General features: G+C 35.8%; 1 protein-coding gene across 4 annotated transcripts; it reads right to left on the bottom strand.

Moving 5' to 3' along the window:
• Positions 1–1,926: 1,926 nt before the first annotated feature.
• ESD (esterase D) lies at positions 1,927–23,441 on the bottom strand (the record flags this gene model as incomplete). 4 transcript variants are annotated; one of them, XM_079903019.1, is made up of 10 exons in its annotated part: positions 1,927–2,157; positions 9,050–9,217; positions 11,208–11,306; positions 11,962–12,081; positions 13,133–13,257; positions 14,709–14,807; positions 17,076–17,164; positions 17,762–17,836; positions 20,113–20,161; positions 23,345–23,441. In XM_079903019.1, 8 exons carry the CDS (start codon positions 17,827–17,829, stop codon positions 2,077–2,079), a joined length of 849 nt encoding a protein of 282 aa, XP_079759145.1. In that variant the 3' UTR covers positions 1,927–2,076. The 4 variants fall into 4 exon arrangements, with proteins under 4 accessions (XP_079759145.1, XP_079759147.1, XP_079759146.1 ...); XM_079903021.1 differs by lacking the exon at positions 23,345–23,441 and adding an exon at positions 22,552–22,626; XM_079903020.1 differs by lacking the exon at positions 23,345–23,441 and adding an exon at positions 22,350–22,523.
• Positions 23,442–23,447: the final 6 nt, after the last annotated feature.

The following is a 23,447-nucleotide window of genomic DNA, read 5'->3' as shown; positions in this document are numbered from 1 at the left end:
GAAACATCTTACAGGTATATATGAGAATTCATACCTCCCCAGGTCAGTATTTGTGGCACATAAAAGCAAGTTAAAATTTATTGGCTCCCTATATCTCCTCCATGGTCAATTCTGTATTGTAACTGAAGGCTTTTGTCTTTATTAGTTATCATTGGCTATATGTTAGCAATTATTTACTGAGTATTTAAATGTTTCTGCATTTACCCTGCAAAAAGGCAAAGCAACTCTTTTCTTATAATGGTGCGCCAACTTGGCAAGGTAATAGTTCCCAGTTATTCAATTAAACACTAATCTGGGTGTTACTATGAAGGGGTTTTGCAGATATGATCAAAGTCCCTAATCAACTGAATTTAAATAAGGAAGATTATCCTGGATAATCTGGTGGGCCTTACTGTTAGAAGGCCTTAAAAGCAAGACTGAATGAGGCTGAGAGAGAAGTTCCACCTGTGGACAACAGCTTCCGCCCAGCCCACGGAGTCTCATCCCGCTCTTGGGCTTCCCTTCCTGATGGCCTGTCTTTTGGATTTTGGACTTGCTTAGCCAGTCCTTACAATCACATAAGCCAAGTCCCTGTAAAAAAATCTCTTAACGTACATATCTACTACTAGTTCTGTTTCTTTGGTTAAATCCTCAACTAATACAAAGATCATAGGATCACACAACTGTTTTTCTTTACAAAGGAATTACCACCAACGTGCAAAAAATTTGTGAATTAAAAAATTTGTCCTGTTAGAGGACACAAGTCTGTTTATACTTAGAACCATTTTGTGTGTAGCTCACTGTAGGGCTTAATCTTGACTAATATTTATTTTTATTTTTTAATATTTATTTATTTGGTCTTAGTTGCAGCACGCGGGATCTTCGTTGCCGCGTCCAGGATCTTCTAGTTGTGGCACGTGGGCTCTAGTTCCCTGACCAGGGATGGAACCTGGCTCCCCTGTATTGGGAGCGCAGAGTCTTAACCACTGGACCATCAGGGAAGTCCCTTGACTACTGATAATTTAAATAGTACGAATTAAAAAATTTTAGTACTAATTCACATTTACATAGTACTTATTTTATAACTTTAAGAACCTGATGTCTTCCTCAATTACCATGTAATACACATTCTTAATTGAATGTTTAAAATGTATAACTTTTGTGCTCTTTTAACAGAAAAATATATTTCTTTTAAAACCACCAGGGGACTTCCCTGGCGGTCCAGTGATTAGGACACGGTGCTTTCACTGCCGAGGTCCCAGGTTCATTCCCTGGTCATTGGGAGTGTCCATTTAAGTTTTTAAGGAACACACTTTGGTATTTACGAGTTCTTGGCAAGCTCATCAAGCTAAATTTCTGCATGTAACTAAAGGAAAATATCTTCTACAGTAACATATGAAACAAGTTTCCTTATCTAACTATTTCAGATTGAATCTGGTATTTAATTCCTGTCTCTTGAGAGAGGTCCATAAACCAATGTCCACAAATCTATTTGACTCAACAGGTAAGAAAAGAAATATCATTGATTGGGCTCCGGAAATATGACTTCTAATCTTAGTTCTCGCACAAATAACTGTGTAATGATGGGGAATTCATTTAACCTTTCTGACCCTACTTGCTTATTCAACAACTAACGAATAGTTATTCAATTCAATGACTACTAGAAGCGCGCCAAGTGGCTGCTAGACACTAGGTGTGTAACAATGAACAGGAAGAAGACAGGCCACGCCTTCAGAGGTTTAAAGTCTGGAAAGGTGAGGAGTTTAGGCTAAACTACCTTTAAACTCTCTGTTCCAGAGTTAGCATTTAATGATTTCAATGGGATTATATTCATATTCTGTGTCCTGAGGTCAACACAACAATGATTTCCAAATTACCTCGAGAAAACTGTGAAGTATTAAATATTTCCCATGTGAACACTGGTAAGGTAACTTTTTAAATCAGAAGCAGGTTTGATATATTTATTTAGAGGGTGATTCAACTACAGAATGAAGCATTTTTGGCACTACAAAATCCAATGTTTTAAAATCTTTTTTCCTTGCCAGCCTGTTTATTACAATTTTATCATCCTGAAGAGATTCTCTTATCCGAAGCTTTTCAAGCATTCAGGTATTTTGCATGATGTCTGATGTGATCGGTAATAAAGGTTGCAATGAAGTAGTAGCTATGATCATAACCCTAGAAGACAAAATAGAGATAAGACATTTATCTACTATTCAGAAAAATCGATATTAGGTACATTAAATATATCTTGCATGTCACTTAATTTGCTTATAAATAATCAAACTATCACAACATGTGGAAGGTTTATAATCAAAGTAAAGCTTATTACACTTGTACTTCAACATTTTCACTGAAAAAAGAGTAGTTGAAAAAAGTTTCAACTCACAAAAGCAATGCACCACCCTCAATAAGGGAATGTTAAGATACAAAATAAGCACACGTGAACAATACAGAAAGAACATGAAGAACGCCCAAATGCCCTATCACTGGGAAGTTAAGCACAGCCATCATAAATCACGTTAAGAATTCGACCTCCTGCACGGTAAAAGCATATTGTACCTTTATCTGAGGAAAAAGGAATAATTCATTACACTCTGACATCCCTCAGCAATAAATCAAACTGGGTAAAAAGTCAGTAAACTTTTGAAAACTACCATGAAGCAGAGAGAAAATGTGCCAAGTAGTTGAGTTGAAACAGATTTCTATCTGGTCAAATAAAATCCTTGATAGGTAATCAATGGTAAATGGAGAGGCAATCCTTTCTCGGAGTGTCCTCTGAGTACAAAATAAGTAGCTCTCAAAGGAAAAAGAAAAGAAAAATAGGGTGGGAAGAATCAAAGAGTTAAAAACCAGATAATTTGGGGGACAGCCCTTACCTTGCCAAAACACAATTAAAATACAAAATAGAATAATCTGACAAAGATGAAAGTCTAAGATCGAGCGAATGGTCTCTGATGGGAGGAAAACGGAATTTTTCTAAGCACTTAAGAAACAAAAAAAACCTAATAAAAATATCACCTGGGTTTCAGGGAACAAGGTAAAGTCCCTAAGGTTTTGATGAATCAGTAAATGTTCTCTACCTCTTAGTTGGCAGGGGTATGCAGTGCATATCTTGGGAACAGCAGTTAATAAAGAGTTCTAGTTTAAAATCATCAAAGTAACTTAAAAGCAACCTGTCTTCTATTTTCAGTGCCCAAACTGTGGAAGTGAATCTCACATGAATGTTGTCAAAATTAAGGCTGAGCCTTGGAACTATTTGGTTTCACGTCTCTCGACGATCAGACCAGTCCCAGTTAAATTAGTTAAATTTAGAGCTGAAGGACAGTTTCTTACATAAAGAAAGTTAAAGAAAAGCACTTTCCACCATGGAATTCTTGAGTTGTTAAGAGGCTAAATATGCCCATGATTTTCAGGCCACAGAACCTGTGAAATATAGTACCAAGTACCCGCCATTTTTCACCGATGATAAGATGGATCTGACTGAAAACAGGTGTAGATGCCTTGAAACACTTGTTAACAGAGATCCTAACGCGACTGACTATGCTGTATTTTCATGTTTAGTCGCACATATGTTCAGTGTGTTGCAGTTTCAGGCACATAGTGGGTAGCCACTATTATTATTGTTATTATTTTTTATTATTATTATTTTATTAGAGAAGTCCCAGAGTAAACCAAAGTGACAGTTTTGAGCTCTCAGGGGTGTATTGCAAGATAGCAGTGTATTTCACCTAAAATACAAAGCAAATGTCCTTCCACAATGATATTTAACTGAAGGTCTACCTTCATGAGAAAACAGAAAATGCCTATCATGAGGGACCAAGAAAGATTTTTTAAAATATCAACATAAAGGCAAGAGAATACATTTGAATTACTGCCATTCTGGTAGATACAAGACGTTTATATAATTAGAGCTGACTGTGTCATTCTTGATGAGTTTCAAGCTCTGCCGGTCAATATTATTAAATGGGGGTAGTAGCTCCCTTCATCGAATTCTTTGAATTGGTTTGTATGTTAAGCAGCTTGTGTAACTACGTTCATTTAGTGACACTTGAAAGGGCCTTCCTTTCCTCGTCTACCTCACACTTGAAATGGAAAAATCCTTGGTAGCAAAACTCTTAGAGTATAAAAATAAACGAACTCATTCTTTTATTCTTTGCTCAGTTCTCAAAAAAAGCAGCAGTGCTTCAGCGGCTATGATGAACATTTATTCTAACAGGCGGTATTTTCCTACATATTTTCCAGACCCAGTTAGCAAAGCTCAGATATGAATTCCCGAGTTATGAAGTCTCTTCAGAGTACAAAGAAGACGGCTGAAAGCTGCTCTTTTGTTTATTCAATAAGCACTTCCTGAGGGTTTATGTGCCAGGTAATTGTGCTAAGCATGGCGATACAGATGAGTGAGAGAGCCCTGCACTTCTAGAATTCTGTGCCATGTTTACACTCTTCTCTAACAGGCAGGCACAGAGACCAAAACAACCTCTGAATCTTCAAAAAGGGCCTGAGACTTGAGAAGTTACTATAGCCTTGCTTCAGTGTTGGTTTCTGGAAGTTTCCATTAGGTCTGAAACTGAAAATGTTTCTTCACTATATTACTTCAATAACTGATAATAAGACATACTAGGCCTTTCCTCTTCAGACTAAGACTTGATCTGTGTATATTGGCTATCAGAATTCTGCTACCTTGTGCATTTTCAATTTAGATTCACTGAAGTAAAAATAGAAAAAGAAAAAACTATGAAGTATAATAAAAACCAAATTAATATCCCTATAGACTACACTTCCCCCTCAATTTTTTTGACAGTTGATAGAAATGTAGATTGTGAGCATTTAACACCATTAAAAAGAGGAAAATGAATGAAGTTGGGTAAACCATGTACATGATTGCAATAATTCTTTTTTCCTCCCTAGATCACTCATTTATATTACCCACTATTATTTTCAGCTTATTTAATCCTTCACACCTCCCACTTCATAAAGAAATACAGATCAACTGTACTTATAACCAAGTGCCCTCAGACCTGAGGTAATCTGAAGTCAACGGAAGTTGGCTTGAAAGTCTGAAAAGTTGCTTCCCTGGAGCCAGTGCCCAGGTATGTCCGTTCAGTTGCTCATTCAATTACAACCACCCTAAACATAATCTGCTTGAGACTGTGTAGTTCACTTTTAACCTGTCCATGCTGGAAGGAAAGTGAATAGAAAATTGTGCCTGAGCTAAAAACTGTGACTGATGATTTCAATACTTTCTCACTTTTTTTTTTTTTTTAAAGAATTGAATGCTTTGTACTGACTCTTCATTAAGTACAGACAACTACGTTTTTCAGTTGCTTGGGAGTTAGTCATTTTAGAAATAAGTTGATTTATTTTCTGCCCCCAAGAATTTCATCAGTGTTCTAACTCTGTTGTTTTTATAACAAACTCTAGAGATTTTTCAGTCTTTGTTGGCAGGATGAAACTTGGTTGTTGGTGGTAACAATGAAATTTCCTGGCACAGACACAAGGGAAGCAGAAGAGGCAACAACACCACTAGAGCCAAGGAGTTAACGTCATTTGGAAAAAACATGCTTTGTCACATCACTTAGAGTAACAGTTAATATAAACATACTATTATGTTTATAATCAAATTTATCAAGGTTGATTATTGATCTGAAACATGTAATTCTGATGATAAATGTTCAAATTAATCTAAAAAAATCTATTTCTATGTGATGGATACCCACAAACAAGGTATACATAATGTATTGGTTTTGGACATATTTTCCCACATGATATATATATTGTTTACATGTTAGAAATAGCAAGGAGATTAAAAGGACATCAGGGAGATTGCTAAGATCTGCTGCATGAGTTAGACAAGTAGCAGCTTATGCACAGCTTCCCCTACGTTAGCTCTAATTCCATCCCTTGGCTCTTCAGGAGTACTGCTTTGCCTTGCTTTGGAATGGTTAGACAGATGAAAGGAGGATAGTATTTGCAATCAGACGACCTTGCTTCCAGGCCTGGTTCCACCATAAACTAGCTGTGTGACCTTAGATAAGTAGGTTACTTTTCTGAGCTTGTCTCCTCATCTGTAAAACAGATGGCCAGGAGTCATGCATGAAAACCCATAGCAAATGTCATACTTAATGGTAAAATACTGAAAGCTTTTCCTCTAAGATCAGGAATAAGACAGGATGCCCACTTTTATCACTTCTATTCAACATAGTACTGGCAGTTCTAGCCAGAGCAATTTGCAAGAAAAAGAAATAAAGGCATCCAAATTGGAAAGGAAGAGGTAAAATTATCTCTGTCCATAAATAATATGATCTTGTATGTAGAAAACCCTGAACTGTTAGAGCTAATAATTCAGCAAAAGGAGCAGGATAAAAAGTCAAACACAAAAATCAGTTGCATTTCTATATTCTAAAAATGAACAATCTGAAAAGAAAATTATGAAAACAACTCCATTTACAACAGCATCAGAAAGAATACAATACTTAGGAATTAACCAAGAAGATGAGCTACTTGTACAGTGAATAAATCACTGCTGAAAGAAATTAAAGAAGACACAATAAATGGAAACACATCCCATGTTCATGGTCTGTTAAGGTGTCAAGACTACCCAAAGCGATGTACAGATTCAATGCAATCCCTATCAAAATTCCAAAGGCAATTTTTGCAGCAACAGGAAAAACCATCCTAAAATTCAAGTGGAATCTCAAGGGAGCCCAAATAGCCAAAACAATCTTGGAAAAAGAAGAAAAAAACCTGAGAACTCATGCTTCCAGATTTCAAATTTTTCTACAAAGCTACAGTAATCAAAAAGTGTGGTAACTGGTATAAAGACAGACATATAGACCAATGGAATAGAATAGAGCGCCCATAAATAAACCCTGGAATATACAGTCAAATGATTTTTGACAAGAGTGTTAAGCCATTCAATGGCAAAAGGATAGTTTTTTCAACAAATGATGCTGGAATCCACGTGCAAAAAAATGAAGTTGAATCCTTACCTAACACCATATTCAAAAATTAACTCAAATTGGATTAAAGACTAAATGTAGGTCCTAAAGCTATAAACTAACTATAAAACTCTTAGAAGAAAACATAGAACGAAAGCTTCATGACAATGGACTTGGCAGTGATGTCTTGGATACGACACCAAAGGAACATGCAACAAAATAAAACATAGTCAGATTGGACTTCGTGAACATTAAAATATTTTGTGCATCAAAATACAACATCAACAGGGTAAAAAGGTAACCCACAGAATGGGAGAAAAATATCTGCAAATCATTTATCTGATAAGGGATTAGCATCCACAATACACAAAGAACTCATAAAACTCAATACAAATAGCATTCAATACAAAAAGCAACCCAATGAAAAAATGGGCAAAGGACTGGAAGAGACATTTCTCAAAAGATATACAAATGGGCAATAAGCACGGAAAGATGCTCAACATCAGTAATCATTAGGGAAATTTAAATCAAAACCACATTACCACCTCACAGCCACCGGGATGGCTACTATCCAGGAAAAAAAGAAGAAGAGAAAAGACGTGTTGGGGAGGAGGTGCAGAAACTGGAACCCTTGTGCACTGCTGGTGGGACTGCAAAGTGGTGCAGCCGCTCTGGAGAACAATAGGGAGGTCCCTCAAACAACTAAGAATAGAACTACCATATGACCCAGCAATCCCACTTCTGGGTATATAACCGAAAGAACTAAGAGCAGAATCCTGAGAGATATTTGTACACCCATGTTTACAGCAGCATTATTCATAATAGCTAAGACTTGGAAGCAACTTAAGTGGTCCACTGACAGACGAACGGATAAGCAAAATTTGGTATATGCACACAATGAAGAGCCTTAAAAAGGAAGGAAATTCTGGCACATGAGACACGGATGAACCTTAAGAGGACTGTGCTACGTGAAATAAGCTAGTCACAAAAAGACAAACACTGTATGATTCCACTTATATGAGATCCTCAGAGTAGTAAGAGAGACAGAAAGTAACATGGTGGTTGCCAAGGGCTGGGGGCAGGGAGAAATGGGGAGTCGGTATTTAATGGGAACAGAGTTTCAATTTTACAAGATGAAAAGAATCGTGGAGATGAATGGTGGTGATAGCTGTATGACATTATGAATGTATTTAATACCACTGAAGTGTTCACTTAAAAATAGTTAAGGTGGTAAATTTTATGTGGTATTGTGGTATTTTACCACAACAAAAAAAAAAGTTGAAAAAAACCCAAACAGGTGGATAGGCTAGGAATGGTCTCTCATCTGGTCATATAAGGTTAAAATGAGCTAATGCTGTGAAAACATTTTTGTAAACTGAAATATACCACATTACACATTGATCTAGATTTATCTGAACACTTATCATTATATGTTTTAGATCAATGTGCCTGACATATTACCCTTAAACACGAATAAAAATGTTTAAAAAAATCACAACCATGTATAATTTTCAGTGTTCACTTTTCATCCTGAAATAAAAATTTTGTTTTTATCATGTTCTGAAGCTTATGAATACATAATTTAAAAAAAATAAAGGTAGAATTTCTTTAATTATAGCTGTATTAGCATAGAGTTAGGTGAGTAGTGAATAGTCAAAAGTATTTTAGTCAAGGAAAATTTGCGAACCAATTGAAATTCAGTAATTATTCTTAAACAACTAGCAAGTAGCACAACAAATAGATTAGCACCTAACTCAAGAGTAATGAAGGTGGAAGCTTGTCCTTTTATTTTACTGCAACAATAGTCGCATGTGTCAAGAAAGATATACCCGATAACGTTGACAATTAAGTACTATTCAAGCGTTAAATTCGTGTTATTTACTGATTTTACAGTGGGACAGAAAATTGTAAATACTTTTCACTGTCAAAACCTTTCCTATTTCTATGGAATTTGGTCTTAGATATCAGTAACTTAATAGGAAGGCTTTCACTTTAAATGTCTTATTATAATTAAAAAATACCTTACTAGAGGTAGCTTTTCAAATTCTAAAATAAAATTAAGAAAGTACTATGGAATCTTGTTTTTTTTATAGTTAATTTAGAACAAGCTAAGGTTTCCTAGTACTTGCCTCTTGTAATCTGAAAACAACAGGGATTTTCTTTTCTGTACAGGCAGCTATGAAGTTATCAGGTAGTAGCTGTCCATCTGAAAGGAACTGGTCATCTTTTCCTTGATCAATTAGTATATCCAGCTGAGTACCTGGGCAGGCCTTCACAAGATGGGTAGCATCATAAGCCTATAAAAAGGGGAGAAATAATGAAAAATAAATTTGGAAGTGCCCAGAAAGATATTCTGCAGAATACCCTATACTAGAACTGAATAGAAATTTAAAGTCATTTCAGCTCTAAGGCTGATTAAATTGAAAATATGCTTTTAAGTTGGCTTGTCTGATTTTTATTTACAGCCTTCAGAATTCTATCCTCAGTTACAGCTTCTTCCCTACTTTCAACCAGTCCTAGACCAACAGCAAGAATTCTATATCTCAAGTATTCTTCATAGTATATAGCCTTTTTTCTTCCAAACCTTTAAGGTTTAATCACCTCTCAACTCCAAGAAAACCAATTTGTTTTCTTTGTAAATCCTTTTACAAATGGACTATTTCTTCTAACTCCATTATCTTTTTCTATTTCCAAATATTCTCTTTTTCAAATAAATAGTCTATTTTTTGTCCCTATTTTTGACTAATTCCAGACATAAATCTCTCTTTTGCTATCTGCTGAACAGCACCAAATGTCTACTATCTCCAGGAACTTTCAGGAAGACTTGATTTGAACAATCTGAATCATATCAACAACTCAAATTTATTATGTGAGGAGCTGCCGCTAGTTACAATTTTCTGTTTTACCATCCATCTTTAAATATTGATTATTCATGTATCTTCACTAATGACAACTTTTATGCATTGATCAAGACACACAAAAACCAAAAGATTTCCCCTTCTAAAGTAGCATGCTTTTTAAGACTTGCTTTTTTTAATCTTAAAAGGAGAGGGTGGAAGGACACCTATAAAGTCCAACTAGTTCTAAGTTCCACGATTTCATAATTCTGCATGGCCTCCTTATTCCAAGAGTAAATTAAATGATAGCCTAAACACTGCATAATTAAAATAGTAAAATCTACTGCCATTTGGAGAAAAATGATACAGATTCCTTTATAGGGTACCTCTCCCCTACTTCTCCCAATCAGTTGGTCTTTTACTCAAAACTTCTATTAGACCATAAGGCCCCTGTGGACAGGAAAGGGTCATCACCTTCTTGACATAAGATCTCAAAACCCCACACAAACTCTGCACATGGTGAGGACTCAAAACACTGAGGCACAAGCACTGTCAATGCACTGTCCCCAAAGTAACTAATAGTAATAATTTTCAGCATTCTTCCAATATAATAAAAATCTAAGCCTAAGCAAAACAAAACTCTAATGACTAAAAGATTAACCTTCCAATTTGTCAGAATTTCAATGACCAATCTTAAATAAAATAGGGGTCCATGTGTAAATGACTTTGAATATACAGCAATAAGACAAAAAAGTTTTTTTCCCACTCGATGATTTTCTACTTGCTAACATGCACATGATGATGAGTTCACCTGCAAAATATTCAAACTCTTGGTGGAGTTTTCAAATAGCCCATTTCTGTACAAGAGCAAATCAGTGTCAGGAAAAAAGGGCCATTTTTACCATTTTTATTTTCATTTAGAAGCATCTGCTCCTATGCTTGAAAAAGCAATCATACTGTTGGAAATATTCTCATAAATGTATATTACATATACAATATCTATTTTTAAAAGCTTTTAAGTCTAGAATTTAAAATCCAATCTGAGAGATGCTAGACTTTGAAACAGATACACAAAATAAAAAGCCAGGCCTCGTAGCTCTTATCATACAATTAAGCACACAGTTAATATGAGGTAAGTCTAAATTTAGTAATATGGGGTATTTTTTGTAATGTTAATTTAGAAAATAAACATATAAATTAACCATTAGCAGAAAAAAAGTGTAGCCGCAGAATATCTGCCATAATTCAATTGAAATTGAATTTCAATTCAATTGAAATGCAATTGAAATATTGTTCTGTTGTTGTTGTTATATGTATACACTTTAGTTAATTATTTTTTGCTCTGAATCCTTAACTTGAGTAAGTTAAGAATATAACGTCTGTAGTGTGTAGCTTTTTAACAAATTTGAAAACTTAAGAATGAGTATGAAGACCGCCATCCAGTACCTACCTCCCATTTACTTTGATCTGTTCCCAAATATCCACTAAAGGCTTTTTTGCCCCAAGGACAGAGCACTGGGTTGCAAATTGGAGCAAATGCTGACACAGACTTCAGAAACAAACAAAAAAATTAAAAACAAGTTTTATTTTGCTAAATTGAATATGAACAGGTATTTACAACTTGCTTAAAAACTCTGACTTGCATGAAAATCCCTGTGAACAATTTTCCTTTTGCTATATTATGGGCTTAGATTATATGCCTCTCCAAGATACCACATCCTTTGTGTGTTCTATTAAAAGAGCTACATTTTCATTAAATAAGGCACAAATGAAAGTTTATGTTCAGCGTTTCTACTCATTTTTTCCACTTAAAACAGTGGAAAATCAAAGTCAACTTTACAAGAATATTCCCGGTAAAAGTAAATGATAACATACTGTCACAATAACATTAATCAATAATAACTTTTAGGGAAAAAAAGCCTAGAAAACTATAGTTTGAATAGAAGCAATGAAAACTGCTTTATAATACCTCTAATAGACCAATGAGAAACCACTGGGATAAAATTCCTATACTTCTGATTCTGTAGCATGTATTGTGTGGTCAAATTTAATGCTCTTTCCCCACAAACCCCTTGAAATTCCCAAGACTAGAAAAGTTTAGTCCCAATACTAAAACAACAGTATCTTAATTTCAATCTTTGAAAGTTCCTAATATTATACTATTCACGAGAAATATCTGTCACTAGAAGCTTAGGTAATCTTACTTTGTATTTTCCAGGATTCTTCAAAGCACAAATCAGAGCTCCATGGCCCCCCATGGAGTGGCCAAAAATAGACATCCTTTGGGGATCCACTGGAAAATTGGTATTTATGAGTTGTGGAAGCTACAGAGAATTTAATAGTGGGACAAGAGATATGACAAATAAATTTAGACTTTTTCAAAGTCATCTAAAATAATCAATACTTCCAAATTCACAGTCTTAAAATGGTTCACACTAGTAAAGATTAAAAAAAAAGTCAGATAGACAATGATCATTAATATATCACTGGAGAATATACGTTACATCTTCCTTAGAGAGTGACTTTAAGAAGATAATGCAGAAAGAAACTTTAAAATGCAAACTTTTGATCTAGTAATTTCACTTCCTGGAATCTCTTCTAAGGGAAAAGTCCTTATGGGTAAAAAATTATAAACAAAGATAATCAATGCAGTAATACGTATTATGGTAAAAAAAATATGTAAATATATAAATAGCCTCCATTAGAAAAAAGTAAATCACAGCATATGACAGAATATTATACAATTATTAAAATTATGTTACAAATAGATCAGAATATTAGAAAATATTTACTTTATATAACTAAAAAAAGAACAAGATAAAAATGTTTTACTTTTATATGAAAACTAGTCATAAAAAAATGTCTGGAATATACGAAAATATAGTTGTTGGGGTGAGAGAATTACGGGTGATTAAAATTTTATATTATCGTTTCTGAGTTTCTATGATGTGCACATTAACAATTAAAATCATAGAAAAATGCATAAACTGCACACACATTATTAATAGAAGCAATGCTTTACCACTTATCCTTTTTGATTTTAATCACTATGAAATATGTCTGGATGAACCAGCTGCCAGAAAATACAGTCTTTTCATATACTATTTTCTTTGTATAACCTGGGTAGTGTATACAGGTGTCAATATAATTATGAAACTCTTCAAAATTGTACTTAGTGTTCATTTAAATTGCAGAAAATAGTACTATAGTACTTGTAAACTTTGGAATTTTTACCAAGATAATTAATAAATATGTACCCAATAGATTCAACAATACCATACCCTAGTTTAAAATTCTCGGGACTGGAAGGACTCTGTGTCCCAAATGAAACTTTTGGCAGTCATCAACTAATAATTACACTGTAAATTAAATTACCTCCTCCGTCACATACGAGTACATTCTGTAGTTAGTTTTCCAAGGATCTTCAGTGGCATCCACATAAAACCCAGCCCCAGTGCCGAAGTCCCAGGTCTCATCCTCTCCTTTAATATTGCAGCCACCTATTAAGGAAAAATCTTGTGGTTTCATCTACTCTGTAGTAATGGCCCATGTTTAATAACACACTTTAAAATGAACCTGAAATTTCACTTGCATTAGAGCTGTTCACCAAGTATTGTGGGCTCTCTGCGTTTTGGGGCACATACTTCCTTGCCCCCTTGAGTGGGGTCATGTGACTAGTTCTAGCCAATGAGGCAAGAGAGGGAATGGCCCTCCAGGCTGGGGTATTCACTGGCTTTCTTCACTGATGAAGCTCCCTCCTATGTATTCTGAACATATCTTTCCTCACTCTGTTTTACCTGTCAAAGGGCTTATACTCTCTTTTTATCTTTCAGAAATGCGTTAAGATTCCTTCTCTGATGCCCCTCCTCATTACCAACACTTCTTTACTTCTCTGTACCACTGTGATCTTAGAAGGGAAGGGGAACAAATGCTTGTGCTCAATTCACTATTTTGAACTGAAGATGTCTCCTTATGTACTTGGGAATCATTCCATTCACGTTTCCCCTTTTTACCCATCCCCCAATGGGATTTTCTTATATTCTATTTTAACTAATTACGTTTTATTTTGTATCCTTGCATACAGTTAAAAAGCCAACCACTGGGATTCTGAATAAAATTATAGTGATACGTAATTTGATGGAAATGACCTCTTCATAATAGTCAGTCTACCCATCCAGGAACATGACATTCTTCCACTTACAACAGTTAGGAAATTTTATGTTTTTTTAAAAAATAAATCTTCATACTTTAAAAGTTTATTCCAAGGCATTTTATATTTTTGATGCTCTTCTGAATTAAACATTTTATTACATTTCCTGTGACACGTCTTACTTTTACATAATATGGATTGTGAAAGGAAATGCATTACTTTCAAGGCCAGCCATTCAACTTCCAGATAGTTTTAGCTACCATTTAAATTCCATTTCCTGACGCTTCTAGGGTCCCAAAACAAGTTTCAACTATCTGATGGATTGAATTCTCAAATATTTGATATTCTCATTTCTCTAATGTAAACATTATAATCACTTATATTAAAACTAGTACTTGTTTAACTGTACGACTATTTGATGACTAACAGAAATGAGAAAAGATAATTACCACGTGACAAGGCAGTTTACCCAAGGAATAAAAAAATTATTTCCTATGCATTGTAGGTTATTTTGGCACTAGTGCCAATGTGATACATTATTACTTGAGTTGCTCAGTCTCTGTTTTAAAGTGCCTTAGTGTCTTAATCTGTAAAATGGGAATAGCAAAACTGTCTCCTCTCATAAGAGTGACGTTATGAGTAAAATTCAGTGAGGAAAATGTACAGCATGGTATTTTAGAGTCATGATGTTGCTTGAAAGATTAATAAATAGCAAAAATATAAAATGAATTGTGCATTATTATAACTTAAGTCTTAAAGATCTATATTTTTACAAAGGACCTCTGGAACAAGAACACTTACGAGGGCTGGTATCTGGAGCAATGACGACAAGGCCATGTTCCGAGGCAGCTTGATGGTAACCAGATTTTGATATAAAATTTTGTTCTGTGCAAGTTAAACCTAAAGATCAAAAATATTGTTATCTCATGATATGCTGTGAGTTTATAAGCTTTAATCTTCTTATAACACAGAAAACAAGCTCACTTATTAAAAAGTTTTTTGTTTGTTTTAAGAAATAATGCTGAAAAAGACACTAAAGTTTCCCTTCTCATAAAATACGTAACAGTATTAATCCAAGAACTGTCTTAGGTTAAATGCTCCCATAGCTGTCCTTTGAAAGTCACTCACTAAAATTTCAATTACTGAAATCCTTTGGACCAAGTGTGTTTGGGAATTTAGAATTATTCAAACTGTAGAATGGCAATATGGCGCATAAAACAAATGTTATTACAACCCTAATGGTGTGTTATTCCTTTAACAAGACATATGACTGCAGTAGCTCTCACCAGAAACAAAAGGTAAAAAGAACAGGAGAAAAGAATGAATACAGCTTTGGACCATGAATCAGAAAACTTGTTCACTCTTTTATGTGACCCTGGGTAATATATAATTTCCCTGGTACTACAGAACAGTTTCCTATTCTACAGGTTACATGATTTCTAAGAGCATCTTTAGCTACAGAATACCATGTTTCTAAAACAAACAAGTAATGTGTTGTTGCTTTTGGCAATACCCTGCTCTTCTAGCAAAATTGGTTTGCTTTTTCCAATCAAAGAAATTAGTTGTTGAGTTAAAACTAGATAGGCACATCAGAAAGTCTACAAACAATAAATGCTGGAGAGGGTGTGGAGAAAAGGGAACCCTCTTGCACTGTTGGTGGGAATGTAAATTGATACAGCCACTATGGAGAACAGTATGGAGGTTCCTTAAAAAACTAAAAATAGAACTACCATATGACCCAGCAATTCCACTACTGGGCATATGCCCTGAGAAAACCATAATTCTAAAAGAGTCATGTACCACAATGTTCATTGCAGCTCTATATACAAGAGCCAGGACATGGAAGCAACCTAAGTGTCCATCGACAGATGAATGGATAAAGAAGATGTGGCACATATACACGATGGAATATTACTCAGCCATAAAAAGAAACGAAATTGAGTTATTTGTAGTGAGGTGGATGGACCTAAAGTCAGTGAAGTAAGTCAGAAAGAGAAAAACAAATACCATATGCTAACATATATATATGGAATCTAAAAAAAAAAAAAGGATGGTTCTGAAGAACCTAGGGGCAGGACAGGAACAAAGACACAGACATAGAGAGTGGACCTGAGGACACGAGGAGGGGGAAGGGTAAACTGGGATGAAGTGAGAGAGTGGCATGGACATATATACACTACCAAATGTAAAACAGATAGCTAGTGGGAAGCAGCCGCATAGCACAGGGAGATCAGCTCGGTGCTTTGTGACCACCTAGAGGGGTGGGATAGGGAGGGTGGGAAGGAGATGCAAGAGGGAGGGGATATCGGGATATATGTATACGTATAGCTGATTCACTTTGTGATACAGCAGAAACTAACACACCATTGTAAAGCAATTATACTCCAATAAAGATGTTAAAAAAAAACTAGGTAGGCACTTAATTTTTACCTTTTAAAATGAAATACTATTCTCATTTTTAAAGACTGGTATTTGGGGCATATCTTTGAGGAAACATACATAAAGGAGGATTTAAATCAAAGTTATAAGAAGCAATTTTAAAGAAACAAAAATAGAACGCTATGACATAATTTGGTTTCTATGAGTCTCTTATAACGTCTGCTTCTAAAGATGAAGTGCCAATGTCTTGTGAAAGAAAAGTTAGCACAGAGGTTCAGAATTACTCTCTCACAATCCATTCAAGAATCTTCAACATTCACCTCTGAGAAGCATTAGTATTCTTTTGTGATGTTCCAGATTGTGGCCAGAGAAGGTGTGTCCAATTAAAATATTTCCGAGAACACTGCAAGAAGTTTCTTGGCTGTAGTTTCTAATTAGCGTATCACAGGTGTCCTGGTTTTACCTAATACTGTTCTATTTGAGTGGTAAAGTCTCTCAGAAACGCTCGAGTAGGTACAAAGTAAATAACTTTTCTAAGCTCTTGTCACTGCGTCTAGAACTTTATATTCTCTGCTGTTACTTGGTCTAATTGAAAAAGAAGTATAATAAATGTAATTCAGCAGGTCTGAAATTATTCTCGGGATAAAGTAAGAGTAGACTATGACAGGCTCCTGAAGTCTTTTATAAATGGTTTAGAAAGCACACCAATAAGTAAAGATTAAAGAATAAGATTAGCTAGTTAAAAAGAAAAAGAAACTCCTTTATAAAACTCAAATGCAGAACACTTACCAGACAGCCAGTATAGTGCAGGGCATTTTCCAGTTTCTGCCTTTGGTGGTAAATAGATAGCAAATTTCATTTTGCATTTCAGTTCAACACTGTAATTTTAACAGTCATACATACAAAAAAAATCAGTTGCCCTGATTGTCATCAGTCAAGAAAGAAACATAAAATAAGTGATTTAATGTCCAAAATAAGTGATTCCAGCAACATTTCAGGAATATACCATAGCCCTTAAAGAAAGAATGAGGCCAATTTAGCATACTGATCTATTGATATTAACCAAACAGCCTATGCTGTGCAGGGTACACAGTCATTCTGAGCAGGCTGAATTAAAAGAATAAATGTAACACCCTCAATGCAGCACTAAAATTATTAAAAGAAAAACTGTTTCTAAAGAGATATATGAAATAATAAATCAGCTTTTATAAAAAATGAATTCTAAAGCTCTTAAACTACATGTTTGTTCATGGGCACTGAAATGCATCACGTCCTTAATTTGCTTTTTATCACTAAGAGTTTATTACCATCACCAATATCAAAACTAGATAAGATAAAGCTGATAAAAATCACAGGTATTTTCTACAGGTAAACAGTAATTCATGCAACAGAGATCTTTCATGGGCTTATTTAAAGACTCAAATAGGCGGAAGCAGAATTAGAGATATCTAAAATTGTATCTTCTTAGTAGTTACCTGTCATGTTCAAAAACTTTCTGCAATCCCCCAAAGCACTTGTTGCTGGAAATCTGTTTCAACGCCATTCTTCTCCTATTAGTGAAGATTAATCTCATTAGTTTCTAGAGAATCAGTTCCTAAAAAATTTGAAACAAAACTAACTGTTTTGGGGATAAATTATCTAAACATGCAACTGTCTGCCACCCTGAATTTTTTTCACATGCTAATTTCCTCTCATAAACAATATTATGAAACTGACTAATTTTGATACATACACTTACACTTGGTACTCACTTTAGGAAACTTTAGTACTTTGGAATGTCATTACTAATTTATTAACAAGCTTTTTTGTATGACTGTGGACTGCCCCAAATTCTTTTTATTTTTATTTATTTTTTTGGCTGTGCTCATGGCATGTGGGATTTTAGTTCCCCGATGAGGGATCAAACCCATGCCCCCTGCAATGGACGCACAGAGTCTTAACCACTGGACTGCCAGGGAAGTCCCTTTCCTTTTTACTTTTTTCCAAATTCTTTTCAGAAAGAGGCAGAATATAAATGTTATTAACTTTAGCTTATAAGATTAAAAATTGTTAATAGTTTACCTGTTAACTGTAACAAGAGGCAATGGTATGACATTATGGTTGATATTAAAATGGGAGGAAAATGGTATAATAATGATTTTGATAATAATAACAGGTAACATTTACTGAACACAGTGTCACAGGCACTTTCCTACATGTTGAACGAGATCAAATTACTCATCCTAGGAGAGTGTTTCAGAGAAAGTGATATACAATTTTCAGATCAACATTTCTCCTTTTAAAACAAACCAGCAAGTAAAACAAAACTCTGTCCTGAGTGAATTAAAAGTACAGCTTGTCATGGGGAAATTATGAAGTTTAGTACTTCTTTTCTCTCCAACGCATCTTTAAAGTTTTCATAAATAATTTTAAACTTAAATGTTAAAATACCACACATTATTAATTTTTAATAATAAATACCAAAAAAACTGGAACACCATCTTTATGGTAAATACCTGTTGAGCAAAGAGAAACCAGACTGATTCTGATTTGTATCTCTCGAGGAAGGATTCCCTTCCCCTCCTGATTACAAATCACTAAATCGTACACACTAAATAAAAAATCCTCAGATACCAGGCACAGGTATTACCTCTCTGGTGGTCTTCTCAGTGAAATGTTCTACTGTACGCTAATCAGTTGTGGTGCTAAGGTTACTCTAAAAAGATACGTAGCAATAATCTTAGGAAGCTTATTTTGGAAACGCCTTTGTGAAATTCTAAATAAGATTAGTTTCAATCCTACGTTTAAGTAATCTCCTCAATAAATCCAAATACTGAGCTTTGCATTGGAAACGTGGGATGTGAACCAGAAAGTCTGACATCAGAGCCCCTACTCTCCTGCTATGCTTTCCTGCCTCCTGAAGGCGTTTTTAAATACTCACAAAAAAAATTTTTTTCAGAAAAGACTGACTAATTTTATAGCATTAGGGTATTACAATTATACACAGAGGTAGAATTACCTTCTATTCACAGGTGTATGCTTTTAACCTTTAAAAGACCAATTTTTAAACAAACTGCCCACAAAATGTTATTAATTACTGAATATTAACTTCAGCTATTCTTGTTTATGACACTATCTTAAATAATGAATTAACAGAGATAGATGTATACTTTTAAAATATATACACATGAGACCAAGGAAAAAAATTTACCTGAATTATTCTTAAAGGAAATCCTATTTTTTTAGATCTAGCAGGGGCTATGTCTGCTTTCCCAAAACATGGTACACTGAGCATATATCTAGTACGTGAGAGGTACCTAATAATTATTTGTTGAATTAATGAATAAATTTTTAACTTCTAACTACCAATTATGTGAAAGTTTTTAAAATTAGCTTATTCTTTACCTCTATTGTTTTTATACTTTGTTATTCATCTATTTTGGTAATCCGTACGTAGTCTATTTCTTCTGCTCTTTGAATGTTCTTAATTAAAATTCAAAATCAAACACTTTCCATTGGGCCAGAGAAAACAAAGTTAAAATACTGTTTTTTAAATTGGTAGAATGAATTAATAAAAATAAAATCAAAGCTTTTAAAGTTTTTTTTCCCCCTAACTACCCATTTTAGGAACTATCTTCAATTGTCAATTAAGAAAGTTAGGCTCAATAAAAAATAAGACATAAGCTAAGAACTAGATATGATATACTATGATATAAGAAATGATATACTAGGTGATTACATTTTTCACTAAAATTTTTCTATGTAAAAAATAGCATATTTTAAACCAAGTTACTAGATTTTTCATTCAACTTCCAAAGTAATACATAAAAATAAAACTTTAATGTACCTGTCCAATTGCTACTTGCTTTTTTATCTGCACCAAAGGGTAGATGATCCTGAAAAAAAGATCAAATGGTATAGAAATGGGACATACTTTTCACAACAAAGGTTATACAGACTCTATAGTGCACTACACATTCTCAACAGAGACATTTTCCTCTTGTGAGGTAGATGACAACCTACTCTGGGTATGGCAGTGTCAAAAGGGCAGCTGATGGGACAGCACCATTGCTTTACCTCGGCCCATAATCTAAGTACCTTAACACCTATTTTGCCACAAGGCCTTGTGTTTGGTTAAAAACTTCTCCTGGAATAAGAGTCCTATGAAGAAAGTTTTTTTTTCTTTTAAATAAATAGAAAAAGTTTTAGATTGTAATTTGAAAGTACGAGATACAGTCAACTGCTGAGAGTGAAGAAAACAGGAGTGGAGACTAGAAAAGTAGAGAAAGATAAAAAGAAGCCTAGACTCATCAGCTAAGAGTTGTAGGTCAAACGTGTAATGCGGGGAGGATAAAGAAGGGAAGAGATGACGGCTTAAGGACTACTGGGCTGACTGGCTAGAAAGGATGAACTGGTGAGAAAACTGACTGGGCTTATGAATGATGGTGAAGTTACTGATACACAGAAATAAACAAACAAATAAATAGAAATGTACGTAGTAGTGTGCACCAAATGACACCAAATGTGTCATTTGCCTGACACGTTTCATTTCGGTTCTAGAACATATTTTGGGGGAGAAAAGAACTTACAGAGTAGAATAGAATAATAAAAAACACCCTCCCCCAAGAAAAACCAAAAACAAAGGCAAAAAAAATTTCACAGTGCCAGTCTTCCTAGAAAGTCAACGAAATGTACATCAATATTCTTCAGAGAACAAAGTTTCTCTCAATGCATGGTACATGGAAAGCCAATGAGGTAAAAAGTATCAAAGTCATCTTTATTCACAAAGCATCCATTTCCCCAGAAGGCTAAACTGTCAAATCTTACTTTTCTTCCCTTTACTTATTGAAGTTAAGTGTTATTTATCTCCAGCAATCTGTGTTCTTTGTATTTCACCCATTCTTTCCTTCTTTCCATGAGCCTCAAAAGTTTTCTATCTATCTCTACATGGGTTTTTGTTCTCATTCTCTCATGGACTTTGATCCATTTCTCCATCTGCAGTGTGTCCCACCCCACTGGCTCTCAATGACCTACACAGGTCTTCCCAACATCACCCGATTATGGAACTGCTGACCATCACTTCCTTGTTCAAATTCTCTCCTCCATGAAAAAACAGGATTCCATTCCCTAAGTTTCCGCTCTATTTTTGCGTTGAAACAATATAAATCTGCCTCTCTTGATTCAATCGTTCTCAGGCATTGGTGCCAGAATTTAAATTTCTTGCTGGACCCTTCTCACAGGATGTGCCACAGGCTAGTAAAACTCAACGCATCTAAAGTCAAGCTTCTGTCTCCTACCTTCAAACCAAGTGTTTCTATTCCTTTTTTTGCTTCTCTTTTTCGTCTATGCCTGTCTTGCCCAACCTACATTTGAAATGTCTTAAAGTTACCCCGTCTCTGAATTCCCACTGCCACCATCCTAATTATACACAAGAAATTAAATTTTCCTTCCTACTTTGTTTCCTTCTTGTGTGTCTCACTAAAATCAATCCTGCATTGGAGGCCTAGGGCTTTAATCCATTTAACTTACTGCTCAGTGGATCCCTATACACGACACATCTTCAGGCCTAACATGGTCTACTTGGAATTACTAGTCATTTAAATTTATTTTTAATTTTATTTTAAAATTGTGATTAAAAAACACATAACATAAACTTTACTGTCTTAACCATTTTTAAGTGTATAGTTCAGTAGTGTTAAGCACATTGTCAATTTTAAAACATGGTTAGCTTGCCCACATTAACTAGCAGATGAAAAATGCTTGCCCACTTCCAGGATGCTGCTACAGGTGTCCAGAACTAATCCCACTCTGCTGTCAGGGCAGTAGGTGAAAACCAATAAGTCATTGAAATGGAAGATAGTGTCAGTAATTATGCAATTTTTTAAAAGCTTGATGCCATTAAAACTTCACAAAATTGAAACTATGAACTGACAAAAAGGATGAACAGAACTCCATATATACTTTGGTCACATTATTAACTGTACTATGCATAATCGCTTTTCCTTCATAATTCACATGGCTTGTCCATACATGAATTTTTAATCCACCCTGGGGAAAAACATAGCACCCATGAACTCCAAGCACCTTAACTTAGCTCTCAAAATTGTCTTCAGTGGTCCCACAGTATTTTTCTGGCCTTGTTTTCTGTTATCTTAATTTAGTCAAACTCAATTATGTATAATTCTAGCATAGCCTGGATGTTTCTACTGGGTGCCAAGGTACAATGGTTTTAGAGCAGGTTGTGGAGCCAGACCCTCCAGGTTCAAATTCTGGCTTCACCACGTACTATACACGGTAGTTCTTTGGTAGTGGTCGTGACTTCGGGCAAACTATGTCATCTTTCTATGCCTCATTTCCCCATCTGTAAAGTAAGGATATTAAAAGGATCAGTTTGATAGGGTTGTTCCCGGGACTGAGTTAATTCACGTACTTCGAACACTGCTGGCCATGATACGCACACAAATTTTAGCTATTATTATTCTTGCAACCTCGAATGCCCTCCAAGGTCCGCGCAAATGCCATCGCCCTGACGACCCACTCACAGACGACCGCCAGACCCCTACACAACTGACAGCGCATTCACAAATACGATCAGCCTTCCAAAGTGCTTGCAAGCGTGTGCGGAGAAGCGGGATCCCCAGGTGCCCGGCCCCCTGACCCAGGCGCCCGTGGAGGCTGCGAACGCTTTGGGGTCTGTTTCCTCCATGAGCGAGGTACCCATCCACCGGACGCAGGAACAGCTACGCAAACGTAGTGGGGTATTTGATAAACCGGCAGATGCCCTCAGAGACCGTACGCCCGAGCGCCCCGAGTTACACATTCTTGGAAGCTCAATGAGGAAAAGGGATCCGGGAAGAGGCCGAGCCTCGGGACAAAGTCCTCGGCTCAGCGCCCCTCCCTCGGCCTCCTGCCACGGCTCGTCGCGCTCTGGGCCCGGGTCCGCGTTCTTCGCGATCGCACCCACGCGACTCGCCGCAGGCCTCAGCGTGCGCCCCCACCGGGCCCCGCCGTATCACCGGGACAGCACGAGACCCAGACGGGCCGAGGACATCCGGGCCTCTGTCCAGACCTAGTCTTACCTCGGACCGCGTAGGGAAGTGGAGCAGCAGCCGTAAGGGAAAGGCGGGGCCTCATCATGGCCGCCAGGGCCACGGCCTCGGCCCCGCCCCTCTAGGGTCCGCC

Source organism: Stenella coeruleoalba (assembly GCF_951394435.1).
Source record: "Stenella coeruleoalba genome assembly, chromosome: 18".
Taxonomy (NCBI): Eukaryota; Metazoa; Chordata; class Mammalia; order Artiodactyla; family Delphinidae; genus Stenella; species Stenella coeruleoalba.
This window is presented reverse-complemented; position numbering and strand designations above follow the sequence as displayed.